General features: G+C 42.6%; 1 protein-coding gene across 5 annotated transcripts in view; it reads right to left on the reverse strand.

The window, feature by feature from the left end:
- CLIP4 (CAP-Gly domain containing linker protein family member 4) overlaps positions 1 to 16,675 on the reverse strand; it is a 47,909-nt gene that overhangs the window by 20,032 nt on the left and 11,202 nt on the right. For all 5 annotated transcript variants that reach the window (XM_037066651.1, XM_037066653.1, XM_037066654.1 and 2 more), the window contains 5 exons: positions 16,343 to 16,436; positions 14,938 to 15,099; positions 13,085 to 13,203; positions 7,109 to 7,345; positions 2,977 to 3,112 (listed from right to left, as the gene is read on the reverse strand). In XM_037066651.1, the coding sequence (XP_036922546.1) occupies positions 2,977 to 3,112; positions 7,109 to 7,345; positions 13,085 to 13,203; positions 14,938 to 15,099; positions 16,343 to 16,436 (748 nt within the window). The remainder of the gene's footprint in view (positions 1 to 2,976; positions 3,113 to 7,108; positions 7,346 to 13,084; positions 13,204 to 14,937; positions 15,100 to 16,342; positions 16,437 to 16,675) is intronic.

Raw genomic sequence — 16,675 nt, forward strand, 5'->3', positions numbered from 1 at the left:
ATATTATCTACAAACGGGAACATCGGAAGGTACAGCTCCCGGAGCCGAAGAGTTCTTAGAAGAACCTCAGGGTTGGGGAAGGGCGAGCCACGAAGGGGTTAGTTGTCGTCATTACAATAACGAACCTTAGAATAACGAGTTGACTTAGTAAACTGGGTACGTATGTTCACCTTGGTGATTATTAAATGGCATAAAGCAGTATTACCAATACCAGAATTTATGATAAAATGTTCATCACTGCCCAGACTTAGAAACAGCCACGAGACCCCTCAGCAGATGAGAAGGTAGGTAGCCTGGGGCACACAGACAATGGAATGTCACTCAGCAGGAAAAAGACCTGAGCTATGGAGCCAGCAGAAGACGTGGAGGGAACTTAAAGGCGTATTCCTGAGTGAAAGAAGCCAAAGTGAAATGGCTTCCTCCACGCCGCGTGATTCCAGTGACGCGACCCTCTGGAAAAGGCAAACCTACGGAAACAGTGAGGAGCTCGGCAGCTGCCAGGGACGGAGGCGGGAAGAGATGAACAGGAAAAACACAGAGGGGTTTTCGGGGCAGTGAAAGCACTCTGTGTAACACTGTGCTGGGCTGGGGGACACGTGTCGTTACACATTTGCCCAGACCCACAGAATGCACGACACAAAGAGTGAGCCCTACGGGAAACTACACAGTTGGGGATAATGATGCGCCGAGGTCGGTCCGTCAATTGCAAAGAGCGCACGGAGTGGTGAAGGGACGAGGGCGACAGGGAAGGCCCTACGTGTGGGGCGCAGGGGTGTACAGGAGCCTCTGCACCCCCCCACTCTGCTGTGAACCTGGAAATACTCTGCAAAACCAAGTCTTAGAAGTTGTTATAAAATTTCCGCAATTTGGAAAATGCAGTATGTGCTAGAATTGACAGATCAGTGGAACAAAACAAGCCTGAAACAGACTTTATCAGCCTTTATAGGAATGTGTAATAAAGGAAATGGAAGTCAGGAGGCAAATGACAGATTTGGAAAGACAGAAAAAAACTGCTGCTGAGAAGAGACCAACTCTTTGGCTTCTGTTGAATCGGGGGATTCTTTGCCATTCCAGCCCCTGGCTCTCTTTCCCCCAGAACTCACGTACTTTGGCAATGACCTGGCTCCAAAGACCGAGCTGGCGCAGCAGGAAGACCACTCCCATTTTTCTGCATAGCCCAGCACACGATCCTTGCCTCCCAACTTGCCTGTAGGCTTGTAAGGGAAGGCAGAGGCGGGGCTCCTGGGGTGTTCACCTTTGCCCTAATCCAGCCTGCCTCCCCTGCAGGTCACCAGATTGGGGAGCCCACACACGCTGTGGCAATGTCAGCGTTCCCCAGGCATCCAAATTATATCTGCCACGTGCACTGCTAACGGTTCCGATCTCGCCTTTAGTTTGCCCGACAGGTGCCAAAATTAGCTAACAGAGGAAAATTAAAATTCAATTCTTAATCTCTCCCAACAAACCAAATAAATTCCAGTGGTTTAATTAATGTAGTTTAGAAAGTTAAAATATTTAGAAGAATAAAATACATAACTTACAACTAATCATTGGATTAGGAAGATCTATCTAAGCTTAAAAGCAATGTCAGAAATTATAAAGGAAAAGTCTTTTAACTACATAAAACATTGCAAGTGACATTCAAAGGCAAATGACAAACTGAACAAAATATCTGTAATGAATATAAGGGCTTAATACCCTAAATATGTACTTGTATTTCTAAAAACTCTTACCAGTTTAAAAACACTAACATTTCAACTTTTTAATGGACAAATAATATGAACATTTCTTGGCAATTGCCAAGATAACACCAAAAAATACATGTACTACAATAAAATATTTAAGTGTTTTATTTCACCACAATCAGAGAAATATGATTTCAAACACAGAAGTTTTCACCCATCAATCTAGAAAAATCAAAGGAAATGGAGACATAAAAATCACAATATTTAAAGATTTGAGGAAATTACATTGGCAGTCAAGTAAAAGTGCTGAATATATAGCTATACATAATCCAAATTTTGTAAAAAAAATTTGAACAGAATAAATATCCAGCTAATTTTTTCTTCCTTCTCCTTTATTTGCTCTTCACATCTTATACAATGAGGGTTTTTACACACAAAAAATACTAATTGGCCAAAGAAATGAGGCTCCACCTTAAGTGCACGACAAAAGCAAACTGGTCGTTTGGATGAACTTGTAACACCATTCTTTGAGTACTTACAGGGAATCGAGCACTATTCAGCTGCTTTATATATCAACACAATTTAATCCTCCCATGAGCTCTTGGGGTGTTGCTATCCCCGTTTTATAGAAGATAAATTGAGGCACAAGGAAGGAAGAAGGCCACATGCCTGATAGGCAGAGAAGCGGACTCTTGCCCAAGTTCTCGGACTGCAGAGCCCGTGCTGTTCAGCAAGACACTGCACTGCCTGCCGTGGCGCTGGCAGAGGGAACATTGAATGTTCCAGAAGAACACTTTGTGGCAAGGAAAACTACTCACAACATAGTATGTGACAAACAAAGTGAAATCAATGCACAAGGTGTGTGTGTGTGTGTGAGAGAGAGAGAGACAGAGAGAGACGGAGAGAGAGAGAAAGAGATCATGAGTTTAATTAAACAATCACTGGTCAGAAAGAGGGCCATCCCAGCTCAGGAGCACAGGAGTGAAGCTGGCCTCACTTGCTTTCGCAGCTCTTCAAGTTCCACCCACCGCCCCGAGTGCTGTGTGTCCTCAGCCACAGAGCCCTTTGCTCAGTCACAATAGGACCACAGTGGGGTTTCGGGGCAGTCTAGAGAGCTGGGCGCACTCCCAGGTGGACGCCGTCTCCCACCCACTACTCTGCTCACAAAAAAAACACAGCCTTTCATTTATCACATACAGGACCGGGGGAGGGCTTTATTTTAAGACAATAAAAGAGTAAAAATTTGATAGCTCAACTTACTTATCATTAGGTTAGAGAGACTCTCCCTTACCATATTTGGGGGCGCATTTGAAGTACTGGACTTTCCCAACACTTCCGTCGTTTTTTCCTTCTGGTTCATCCAACTCAATGCCAGCCCACCGCCCACTTGCAAATTCAGTTGTTCCACAAAATCTTAATGTTCCAACCTAAAGAAAACATAAATTAGAATAACTTTTGAGTATCACTAGAAGCTCCATGTATCCTACTCTTGCAGCTTTATCACACAAGTTTAAAAAGCAAAACCACAGTGTCTCGAAGTGCACTTCGGAACAAGGAAATTACCAGGGATAAAAAGAGATATATACATAATGATAAATAAATCAATTCACCAAGAACATCTCAGAGACGTAAATCTGTATGCACCTAACAACCGAGCTTCAAAACAAAGTAAAAACGGATTCAACTGAAAAGAGAAACAGACAAACCCGCAATCACAGTTGTCGACTACAGCACACCTCTCAGTAACCACCAGGCCAAGTAGGCAGGGAATCAGTGAGAATAAAAAAAACACAAAAATAAGCAAACTTGATATAACTGACATGTATATAAACTTCTACCCAAAACAGCAGCACACAAATGTAAAAGCACAGAAATCATATAAAACATGTTCTCAGACCAGAAATCACTAACAGAAAGATATATGCAAAATCTTCAAATATTTGGAAATTAAACACTACACTTCTAAATTGTCCATGGTAAAAGAGAAAATCACAGGGAAATTAGAAAATATTCTGAACTGAATGAAAATTACTTCGCAACATGTCAAAACACACGGGATGCAGCAAGAGCAGTGCCAAGAGGACAATGTGTAGCATCAGAACGTTTGGAGTGGGAAAGGCCTCAAGTCACTGTCACCAACTTCCACCTTGAGAAACTAGGAAGTGAAGACCTAAAGCACTCAAAAGGAAAGAAATAATACAGGTAAGTAATTAAGAACACAAAAACAACAGAGGTAAATCAATGAAACCAAAAGCTGGCTCTCTGGAAGAATAAATAAGACTAGGCTTTCAAAAAAAAAAAAAAGACTAGGCTTTCAAGGGGGGATAAAAAAAACACAAATTATAAACATCTCAAATGAAAGAGAGATATTACTACCACATTTCCTAAGTCATTTAAAGAATAGTAAGAAAATACTGGGAGAAATTCTATTCCTGTAAATCTGGCAAATGAGGTGAGATGTTCTAGTTCCTTAAAAGATACAAACTGTCAGAGCTTACACCTGTACTGATTTGTAGTTAAAAATCTTTTTTAAAGAAATTCCAGAAACAAGAGGACCCACTGGTGCATTCTACTGAAGAATTTAAGGAAAAAATAGTATCAGTTCTATATAAACTCTTCTAGGATATAAAAATAGAGGAAACAATTCCCAACTCATTTTATGAAGCCAGCCTTACTTGGACACCAGAACCAGTCAAAGACATTGCAAGAAAACTATAGACCAGAATCCCTCAGAAACGCAGACATAGGAACGCTCAACAGAAAGTGGCCAACTGCCACCAGCAATACACAGACAGGACAACACATCACGTCTGAGTGAGGCTCACTTATCATGAGAACAGAAGGCTAGTTCCTCATTTCAGTATGAATGTAACTCGTCATATCCCACACTAAAGGGTGAAGGAAAACTTTGTTCTCTTGACATATGCAAAAAAAAAAAAAACCAGCATGTAGCAAATTTCAACTTTCTTCCATGATAATATTATTTTTTTAAACTCTCAGCAAACTGGGAGTAGATGGCAACTTCCTCAACTTAATAAAAGGCAGATCTATGCAAAATCTACAGCTAACAATTATCATTCTTGATAATGAAAGACTGAGTGCTTTCCCCATAAGACTTGGAACAGGGCAAGGATGCTGGCTCTTACCATTTCTATTCATCCTGGGCAATGAAGTAGGTGAGAAAGATTAAAGGTACACAGATGGGAACGAAGTAAGCCAGCCTCTGTTAAAAGACAGCGCGATTGCTTACAGAGGCTATCTCAAATCCACAAAAACATTGGCCAGTAGAACTAATAAATGGAGCAAGGTTACAGGATACACAGTCAATAAACAAAAATGAGTTGTGTTTCTATATGCTGGCAATGACCAACAGGAAAATGGAACCTCGAAACCACCACCATTTACAAAGCACCAAAGATCAAAAAGCTTTGGGGTGAATCTAACAAAGTATGTGCAGCATCTCCATGCTTAAAACTACAAAACTGATGACATGAACCAAAGGCCTATTAGAGAAACACAGCGCACTCGTGGCTGAAAGACAACATTTTTAAGATGACAATTCTCAGCTTGGTCTGTATTTAACACCACGCATTTGAAATCACAGCAGGTTTTTTAATAAAAATCTACAAACTGATTCTACAATGTCAATGGAAAAGCAAAGGAACAAAAAGGAGAAAGAAAAAACTGAAGGTCTGAAAATACCTGGTGGCAAGAATCACAGTAAAGCTACGGCAATCCTGACAGAGGAGCGCTGAGGAAGGGTAACGATCAGCTCCACGGACCAAAGCAGAACCCGGGCACGTGCCCACACGCGTAAGGTCAACTGACTGGGAAGTGAAGGCAATTCGAGAGCGAGAGAACAGATTTTTCAAAAAATGGTGCTGTTTGGGGAATAAGGGATAGTGGGAAGATGGATTGAAGCAGAGCAAACACAAAGGGCTGTCCCCGGGTGCCCAGTGTCTCCACAACAAACAAACAAAAAATGGCATTGGAATAAATGGATGGGTGGGTGGACGGAAGAAAGGAAGGAACAGGAGAAAGAGAGGGGGAAGGAGAAGGAAAGAAAGGAAGAGAGGGACAGATGAGGGAGGGCTCCATCCACACCCAGTACTTTATATAAAAACTAACTCAAAATTAAATCTAAAACTAAATGCAAAACCTAAAATTATAAACTCCTAAAAGAAAACATAGTAATATGTTTAGATATACTAAACACATAATCCACGGAAGAAAAAGTTGATAAAACAGACTTCCTCAAAATTTAAAGTTTCTGTTCTTTGAAAGACACTCCTCAGAGAATGAAAAGCCCAGCAACAGACTGAAAGAAAATACAAATATAATGAGGCAGGAACAAGATGATAAAGTTAAACCCAGCTGACTGGCATATGCATGTTCATTACATGACTCTATTTTTGTATAAATTATCCAAAAGTAAAAAGTAAAATAAAACAACAGAATAACTCTTCTAAAAGTACATTTCAGACACAGGACAGGAATACTGAAGAAGTTGACTATTAATTCTAAGTTAAAAAAATGTTCTGCATTCATAATTTCCGGATACTTTAGCCCCACCAAGAGGACAATGAGAAGCTAACAAATTCCCACGAATGTATTCTCTGGGAAGCTAGGCAGCGTCGTTCTCAGCATAAATAACAGTTTGTGGCTTGTCATCCTTTTCAGGGCAAGTTTCTGTCAGTCCAACTTCCAAATATCAGTGTTTTCTGAGAAACACGCACCTTTCTCCCCACAAGCCTACCCAAATATTTAGATGTAACTACATTAGAGACTTCAATTTCCAAGCAAGAATTTCCTGTTCCAGTCTCCATAACCCCCAAATCCTAAACGAAACAAAACAGAACACCTGTCCCATAGGAGGGATAAAAAAACGAAAATGGCAACAAGGGAACGTCAGAAGGAAACTGAGGCTTTGGAGGGTCTTTGTCGGAGTGGCCAGGGGTGGGGTCCTCTGCTCCACAGCCATTTTCATTATCGGGTTAAAATTATATCAAAGACTTCACTGTCTGCAGGATCTCAAAGCCAGACACCCATGTATGGCAAGGCCCCCTTTGCTCATCCCTGGGATGTCGCTGGGGGAGAAACAGCTCCTCTGTGGTGTTTCACAGGGAAAGACCCCAGGCTCGACCATGCCCCTGGGTTCACTCAATAGCCCGACTTTAGTCCACTCACTTCCCGTTCAAATAAAGATGTCTTCAGTGTCAAGTTCAAATACTTTATATCCCTAAACTACACTTCACAGTAAATGTGAGCTTCTGTTTCACATTTCCCATCAAGTATCTCTCTAGCTCCACACTGAACTTTGTGTAAAGACTCAAAACTGCCCACGCCAAATGCACCCTCGGCGCACAGACTGCGCACACAGCGACCTTAGACACAGCTTTCGACACTGCAGTTACTTACTGTACCTTCTGTCCTGCGATCACAACCCGGTCCCCCAACTTCAGGCCAGCTGACGTCAGCACCGCCTTGCTGGTGACAGAACTGTGATTTGGAAGCAGGGGCTTGGAGACGTCACAGGACAGAGGCACCGCATCCAACAGCATCTGCTTGATCTCTTTGGCGGTGGCCGCGGCATCGGCCATTTCCAAGGGCATTTCCACTGGGTCTGGCACCACATCAGCCGGCGTCTCTCCCTTGTCGTTCTGCAAATAAAGAAAAAGTTTCACTTCACACCTACTTGGAGCTCTACAGTCATATAAAATTGTTTCCTTTTTAAACATTTAACATCTACTACATGCCAGACACCATTCTAAGTGCTGATGATACCACGTGACGAACACAAAAAGCCCTGCCCTCAAACAGCACATTCTGGTGGGGGCGACAGACCATCAACGGTCTAACAAGTAAAACACGTGGTGTACTAACGGTAAAAGGTGGCAGCGAGGGGGAGGGTAACAGAAGACACAGGGACAGAGGTGGCTATTCATGCAGAGTGGTCCGGGAAGGCCTCACTGCTGAGGCTGAGGCCCGTGTCCTTGGGCCTCGCTGACGCAGAGGCGGAGGACATGGGGTAGCACGCAGGTCGGCTGGGAGGGAAGAGCGTTCCAGGCACAGGAGGAGCAGGTGCTAAAGCCGGGAGTCACAGCATGCCTGGCCGCCCAGGCGCAGAGAAAGCAAGTTTGGAGACAGAAGTCACAGGACTGACTGGCTTCCTGAGACCCTCGCCACCGCTCCACCTGCCACCTCAGCTCTGTGACCTCGCCCCTGCTGCACTCAGGGAGTGACTCAAATTTCAGGAATAGAAGCTACATATAGTTTCCCCACTTTTCAGATGGGGGCTCTGGGCCAAGAAAGCAGCTCTGTCCTATGAGGAAGGTACCGTGTCCTGGGACTTACCCTGCAACGAGATGGAAGGGGTCAGTTACTAGCCCACTAACATTTGCACGGTGTTTATATGATGAAAACCCTATCACATAAATTATCTCATTTGGCTCTCACATCGGGAAGAAGTCTGTGAAGACAACAGCTAAAAATCCTTGCCCGTTAGGAATTTATCATAGGACAATCTGTAGCAGGAGAGACAATCACCAACTAACCAAGTAAAATATGACTAACATATTCAGTTTCCCAATGAAGAACATTAGGCCACGAGAGGTTAATGGCCTGCTCAGAGTCCTCTCCATGACTGCTGGCGGAGACAGCATTAGAGCCAGGTCCAGGCCCCACCAGACTCTCAGCATTTGTCCTCCACGCTCTGCCTTTCCTCTATGTTCCCTAACCTGAAAACTTACAAACTTACAAAACTTTATGAGACAGATTCCACATCGTAATCTTTTAACATGATGAATCAAGATTCTTTTGCTGAGAAGCTTTTTCCCCTTTTCTTCTCCACTAATAATTATCTTCAAATGATTAATATGGTGACAGTAAGTTTAAAAGTACAATTTTGGGCTTAAAATTTGAGTCAGAGTTCTGGCCGGTGTGGCTCTCAGTTGGTTGGAGCATCATCCCATAAACCAAAGGGTCATGGGTTCAATTCCCAGGCAGGACACATGCCAGGCCTGTGGGCCAGGTCCACGGATGGGAGAGTGCAATCAACAACTCTTGGTATTTCTCTCATATATTGATGTTTCTCCCCCTTGCCTCTCCCTCCCTTTCCCTGGCTCTAAAATCAATAAGCATGTTCTCAGGTAAGGAAAAAAACTAAATACAATAAAATAAAATTCAAGTTAGTTTGTCCCTTAAGTAAAAATATGGTAGGAAGAATGTTATCACATTTCTGGCATGGTTATGGGCTATTTTAATCCCAGATTTCAAGAAAAAAAGATAAAATATAATGAAGATGTGTATAGCATTAATGTATTTGATAAAAAGAAACAGAAAAAGTTAAGCAGCACATAATTTCATTTAGATATAAAATGTGAAACTGAAAGCAACAACAAAAACAAACAAACAAAAATGTATAGACACAGACAACCTGAGTGGTTACCTGAGGAAAAAGAGGTGGGGGAGAAGTGAAGGTTAAAGGGGGTCAAGTCCATCGTGACAGAAGGAGATCTGACTTTGGGTGGTGGGCACACAATGTAATATGAAGGTCATGTATCATAGAAATGTACACTTGACACCTATATGTTCTATTAACCAATGTCACCCCAATAAACATAATCAAAAAAGAGATGGAAAATCTTAAAAATACTTGTACTGACAACTTGTAAGCTATGTTTACAATGAATATTTTACTTCCTATTTTTGTTAAATCCTCACCTTTCCAGAGTAAGTCACACACTTATGTTAATTCCTACAAAATTTAGCAACTGAAGCTTCTGTTAAGGAAAATACTAAAACAATAGTGGGTTTTGTCGTGCTACCATAAGCAGGCTCATTCATGGTTAATCACAGAATTCTGTTTGTACTAAAACAGCGGCTATCCGAGCGTGATCCGAGGGCTACTGCTGACCCACATATTGACTGGTCTTTTTCTCGGGTAGTAAACTTTAACTATGGTAACTTGTTGTTACTTCTGGCCCGGTTGGTGACTTACCTCAATGGCACACCTCACTGCATCGCACTAAAGGCAAAATCCCCTCTCTGCTCACGTGCTTCTGTCAACAGCTGTGCTTGTGCGACAGGCAAGTCGGAGCAGAGCAAGGACAGAGGGCCAGGCACGGAAGGTCACCAGGGCGGAGAGCCCCGGGGGCCTAGCAATGGGCAAAACTGGGAAAACAAGGACCTCGCCCCCAGGGTGACCTTTCCTCCGGTAGATGTCGCTGGCCATGTGGTTTAGACCCCTTGACCTTCCACACAATGGTCATGCTGTTGGCCCCCACCCTCCCCTGGCCTTTCCCAAGCTGACATGTTGCTACCTCTGTGGGTGAGACCCCCTTAGAGGAATGGGGAACGAAGAAGGGGGCCTGGAGAACAGCCCTTAAGCAGTAAGCCCTCAGGACAAATACATCTGGGCCTCAGCTGTGTTTTAGCTTCAGACCCAGAAAAGCATCAAAACCAGCAGGCAATGCCATGACCAGCCACACTGACTAATGGCCCCCTGCCCTGGCACTGACCAATCAGTGGAGACCATGACCCGGAAAGGGCACCCATGGAAAACTGTTGAAAATATTCTACGGAGATCCTTCCCCCGAGACTGCCCCTAAAATCCACTCCCCACCCCCACCCCGCTTTAAAGCCTTTCCTTAGGCCTCTGGACCCAGGAGCACAATGCCCAGTCCCTCTTCTCTCCCCCCCAGGCTTGTTACCTTTGCCCTCTCTCCTAAGATCCAAGGGCCCTTCTCTATCCTCTGTAACTTGTTCCCTGAGCCCGTTCCTTCTACCACTCCTACCTCTGAGACTTTCTAAATACATAAGTTGGCCCTGAATTCTTTCCCAGCCAGGACTCATGTACAGAGGAAACTGAGCCAAGGCCCAGTCTGACCCCACCAGTCTGACCCCTGCTGCCACTCTCACCCCTGCCAACACCAGCAAAAGCAAACAGGGATCACCTCCCATTCCAGCCAACCTGAGTCATCGCCTCCTGGTCTTCGCTCACGCTGCGGTCTCTGCCTCAAATGCTCTCCTCACCTCCTCCTACGTGTACTTGGTTAACTCTTAACTATGGTTGGGCACTCAACATTACCAGGAAGCTTTGGATAGACACTCCTCCCATGCAGTACTCAGTGCGCACCCCACCTGCCGCTCTAAAACTAGACTTAACACACTGCAGCAAAACTGACTGCTTACTTGTCCACCCCCCACGCTAGAGTGCATTTGTCTGTCTTCAAACAGAAGGTACTCTATTTATTGCTGTTTCCTCCCAGTGCCCAATTTATTTATTGCTGTTTTCTCCAGTGCCCAATAAACCATAGGGAAGGAAGAAAGGAAAGAAGGGAGGGAGGGGTTAATGAACTGACTGATGGAGTGAAACAGAAGGAAAGTGGCAGAGAAGTGGGGAGGCGGTGGAAAAAGAAAACCGGGGGGGAGGAGAGGAACCTTTTCAAACATTCCCCACCCCTGACCCTTTAAAGGCAGGGACAGAACCACGTAAGAATCCCTGTCAGGGGAGGCTGCCAAAATAGGGAGACAGAGGAACATGGCCCAAATGAAAGAACAGATCAAAACTCCAGAAAAAGAATGAAACAAAATGGAGACAAGCAATCTATCAGATGCAGAGTTCGAAACGCTGGTTATAAGGATACTCAAGGAACTTAGTGAAGACCTCCACAGCATAAAAAAAGGTCCAGTCAGAAATGAAGGGTACATTCATTGAAAGAAAGAACAATTTACAGGGACACAACAGTAGAATTGATGAAGTCAACAACCAAATCAATGACTTGGAATATAAGGAAGCAAAAAATAACCAGTCAGAACAAGAAGAAAAAAGAATCCAAAAAAACGAGGATAGTGTAAGCAGCCTGTGGGATGACTTCAAGAGATCCAAGATATATTCTTTCTCTTCTCTAGAAGGAAGAGAAAAGAGCAAGAAATTGGAAATCTATTTGAAAAAATACTGAAAGAAAACTTCCTTAATTTGTTGAAGGAAATAGACATGCAATTCCAGGAAGCACAGAGAATTCCAAGAGAGATGGATATAAAGAGACTCATTCCAAGGCCCATCATAATTAAAATGCCAAAGATTAAAGATAAAGAGAGAATCTTAAAAGCAGCAAGAGAAAAGCTGTTAGTTACCCACAGGAGAGTTCCAGTAAGATTGTCAGCTGATTTCTCTAAAGAAACTTTGCAGGCTAGAAGGGATTGGCAAGAAAAATTCAAAGTCATGAAAAGCAGGACCTACAGCTAAGAGTGCTCTACCCAACAAAGCTATTATTTAGGATCAAAGGGCAGATAAAGAGCTTCCTAGACAAGAAAAAACTAAAGGAGCTCATCATCACCAAACCATGATTATACGAAATGTTAAAGGGACTTATTTGAGAAAAAGAAGAAGGTCTAAACTATGCACAATAAAACAACAATAAATATATATCTATCAACAACTGAATCTAAAAACAAACTCGGCAAACAAGAAGAACAGAGACAGAATCAGGGATACAGAGAATGTTCTGATGTTGCTAGATGGGAAGGGTGTGTGGGGGAATGGGTGAAGAGGTGAGAAGATTAAGAAATACAAATAGGTAGTTACTGAATAGCCATGAGGATGTAAAGTACCCTTGGATGTACAGGAAATGGACTAGACAAAGAACTTATACCCATGACCCATGGACCTGAACAATGGTGGGGGGCTTTCCTGAGGGAGTGGGGGGCACTGAGTGGAGGGGCACAAAGGGGAAAAATCGGAACAACTGTAATAACATAATCAATAAAATATAACTTAAATAAATAAATTAAAGAATCCCTGTTAGAGCAAGTCACTGACATTAATATAAGGGAAAAGAACACTGAGAGCCATTTTTGTGAAGACAATAAAATACCAAAGGATTTAATGATTATGAAATTCACTCCCATGTGATGACTTTGTAAATCAGTAACATGACATGAAACAACACATTTTTTTCCTTTAGTTTGATTTTTAAATGTTTACTCCATTCTTAAATGTGCATTTTTAAAACTGTTTAAGAATTTTTCCCAAACAATTTAAAATATAATTTAACACAGAAACAAAACTTTAATATATGCATTTGTATTTGACAGTTAACTTGTATAAATCTGTCAAGAGCCTGTGAAAGATCCTTAAACTAAAAGATGACATTTTAAGGAGCATTTTATTTTGCTGAATGAAAGTAAGCTTTGTAGAGCTTATGAATACAAGGGGGCTGAAATTCACTGCCATGCCCTAAATTTATTTGTGATAAAGTGTACCATCCCACCTCTTCCTACGGGACACAAAGCTACAAATTACCTCCTTACGTAAGAGCTCAACAACAACATCTAGAGTCAACTCTTTACGGGGAGATAACATTCTATGTTTTCGTTCTCTACATTTAACCTCTTACCCTAAATGCGGGATTTGCTCCCAGCTCCAACAAGCATTTCACGGTCCCTGCGCACAGGTTGTACGCAGCAATGTGCAAAGCCGTTCCGAAGCTGAAGTCACTGCAAGTGGCATCCACATCTGCAATCGAACATCACAATGCACTGACGAACATGTTAAAGGAGCTGCTACAACGCAAAAGCAGGCAGGTTTGGGTTTTGGAGGGACAGCCAGAGAGAGGAGCTTTATTACCCAGTTTTTAAGATTTAACCCACCAGAAGCAACATTTCACAATGGAACAAAATTTTCACATTACAATACGGTTAGCCAATTATTTTCTTAGTATAATAAAATTTTACTACAAAGTGAATTCACGTTATCATCAGTTCACCAACTATCACACACTAAACTATATTTAAAAGCAATTAATGGCAATAATTCATGTTTGCAGAGACAGCTATCTCTACACAATCTCGCATCAAACCTCCCGTATGTTTACCACAGGGACGACAAGGAGGCAGGAAGGTCTAGGCCAGGACCAGATACCAGTGGTCCACGGGCCAAACTGAACTCACCACCTGTTTTTTTTGTAAATATAGTTTTACTGAAACACAGTCACACACACTCATTTACATATTCTATTGCTACTTTCACACCGCAAATGCAGAATCAGGTAGCTGTAACAGAAACAATAAAAAGCCTAAAATATTTACTATCCGATTCTTCACAGAAAAAAAATGGTAGGTAAAACAATGCAGAAGTTCCAAAACAGGAAGAAGTTAAAGACTAATTAAAAATATAACCGCCTACATATTGTACTCAGCCACAATATTTTATTCAACAAATGAATATGAACTTCAGGAAAGAAAAGAAATCTTGCAATTCCAAGGACATCTTAGTAACTTTTGATAAATCATCATGACGCTATATTTAGACACAGGAAACCCTCCAGATTTGGGATCCCATCCTGAATGTTTTCTGTAACAGGGGTTTTCTATACCTTTGCTTCTGCTGCTCCCACCCCAACCTAACGCACCACCCCACAAGCCTCACCTGCAACTGAGAACCACCAAGATGTGCTCAAGACAAACTCCCCTGAGTTATGAAAGACGCTGCGCTATCGAGAGAGGTCTTTCTCCTCCCACTGTTCAAAAGCAAAAAGGTTAAAGAGAGAATGGACATTTATATGAAGCAGGGGCTGCAAACATTCTGGGACACTTACCTACTGAATCTCTAAAACAAGTCTTCTAAAAATGGGAAAACACAGGACACTGCCTCCGCAGTTAAAACCCTGCACTTGCTCCCCCATTCTTCTCCAAAGAAAACTGACCCACTGAGAGGGCCAGAGAAAAAGTCAAAACACCAGGACTGTCATTCAGGCATCTTGACGTTCAAGTTTAAGATATCAACATCAGCACAGGAAGACAGAAAGAAAGAAATGTCACCCGTTCACAGAATCACAGAATTTAGAATTAAATGCTACCTAAAACAAATACTTTTTATTATTTCAGTGCTTACCTCTGAAGGCCTTATTGCTCTATTTCTGGCTACTCAAATAATTATATATATATATATATAAAACAATTATATAGCACAAAGATTCAATTACACTTTGTAAAATCCATTTTATACTGGAAAATTTGCAGAGATATAAAACCCAGAAAACACGTTTTATTTTGTATCTCTTTGTACTAAGCCTTTTGTAAAAGGGTAGTAATTAATCTTCAATATAGAAAGTTTAAAGTATTTTTTAAATGATGGGAGGCCATATGGAACAAGACAGATTAGAAGTACAAATCTCTTTGAATTATCATTTTTATGCCACTAACAAAATGTTCGGTTAGTAACATGTAATGGCGACCTTACGATACTTGCCTTTCGGTTTCGATGCCTTCAGAATCACTCTCACCAGCTCAGGGACATCGAAGTAAGCCGCATAATGCAAAGCATTCATGTTTGTCCAGCGACTCCGCAAACTCACATCTGCCCCCAGATCAATGAGTTGGGCTGCAAACTTTACAGCTGTATCCACATCACCTGAGGAAGGTTTTCTGAATTATTTTCTTCCATACATAGTACGTTCCCACGACGGCTATCCACTACCTCATTTACAAAGCCAAAGCAAACAGCATACACTGAACATACACTCATACCTCAGAAATTTCACTTACAAGGAATTTATTCTAACAAAGTAAACACACTCGGGGATACAGATATACACTTACTTAGCTATAAACATGTTCCCCATGGCACCTTGTACTACGAATAAAAATTCTGAAACAACCTAGAAGTACAATAACAAGAAGTCGGTAAAATAAACTATGAGACAATCGTGGGGTGGGACACCACGAAGCCATGAAACACAGTGCACTGGGCCTGTGCACTGCGGACCGCTGCCGGCTCCAAACATAATTTGTCTGAACTTTTTATAACTCTTTTCTTTCCTCTTACATAATCATTTCTTATGAAAATAGAATTAAGATGCCATTTTATGCCTTTTGAAAAATATTTAGGCCTGGCTGGTGTAGCTCAGTGGATTGAGCGCAGGCCTGCGAACCAGAGGATCGCAGTTCGATTCCCAGTCAGGGCACATGCCTGGGTTGCAGGCGGGTTCCCAGCAGGCCAATTCCCAGCAGGGGACGCACAACCATACATTGGTGTTTCTCTCCCTCTCTCCTTCCCCTCTAGAGATAAATAAATAAATAAATAAATAAAATCTTAAAAAAAAGAAAAATATTTAGGCTTGTGTTTTATATGCCTTTATTTCATTTTTCTATTATAATTTTATTTTTATGTTATTTTACAAAAGTATCAGTCCATAATAGATTGCAAAAAAAGATCCTTCACCATCAACGCTTTAAAAGGCACAATATCAGACAGCTGAAACAGAGAAATGGTCATAGAGTTAAATAACGGAGGGAGGTTTATGTAATAGGAAAGCAAAGGAGAGCACCAGGTTTGGAAAACGTGAGCATATGTCGTGTTTGGGGGCACAGACCTTAGACGGGCCTGAAGACTGGGGTCTGCAGAGGCCGGGCCGCCTGGACACCAAGCCTGGGGCCAGAAAGGGTGGGAGGCACCCGGAGGTCCCACAAACCACCCCGAGAACAGGAAGAATAGGGAACGAGGTCTGTGGAAGGACCTAACTGAGTCCTCACCTGTTCAGGGAACATGGCCATCAGAGTGAGGCGCCCTCGGGGGGACCATGGTGGGCACGGAGTGCTTACACTAACCCCAACACAGACATGGTGGGCACCTGGCAGGGTTACCACATACTCACCCACACCATGAGCTCCAGACTTGCAAGTGTAATGTAAGAGAGTCATGTCTGTCAGTCCGTCCCGGTCGTTCACATTGCAACCTCTCTTCAGGATCTAAGGAAGCCAAGGGAGAGACCACAACAACCTGAGCGCTGCAGCTGGGCGAGTGCGTCCCTCTCGTCCGAGCTAGTTCTCCACAAAGCGGACAGACAGAACTGGCTTCGCCTGCAGGTAGACTGTAAACCTGGGCCCAAGAGTAATGGGAAGTGGGCTTGTCGAGAGACCAAGGAAATTTTTAACGAGTATTACAAGGTAATGCAGCACTCCGAACATGTTCCTTAATTCCTCCAAGG

This window comes from Sturnira hondurensis, unplaced genomic scaffold (genome assembly GCF_014824575.4).
Source record: "Sturnira hondurensis isolate 20B ecotype Veracruz unplaced genomic scaffold, ASM1482457v3 Scaffold0016663, whole genome shotgun sequence".
Classification (NCBI taxonomy): Eukaryota; Metazoa; Chordata; class Mammalia; order Chiroptera; family Phyllostomidae; genus Sturnira; species Sturnira hondurensis.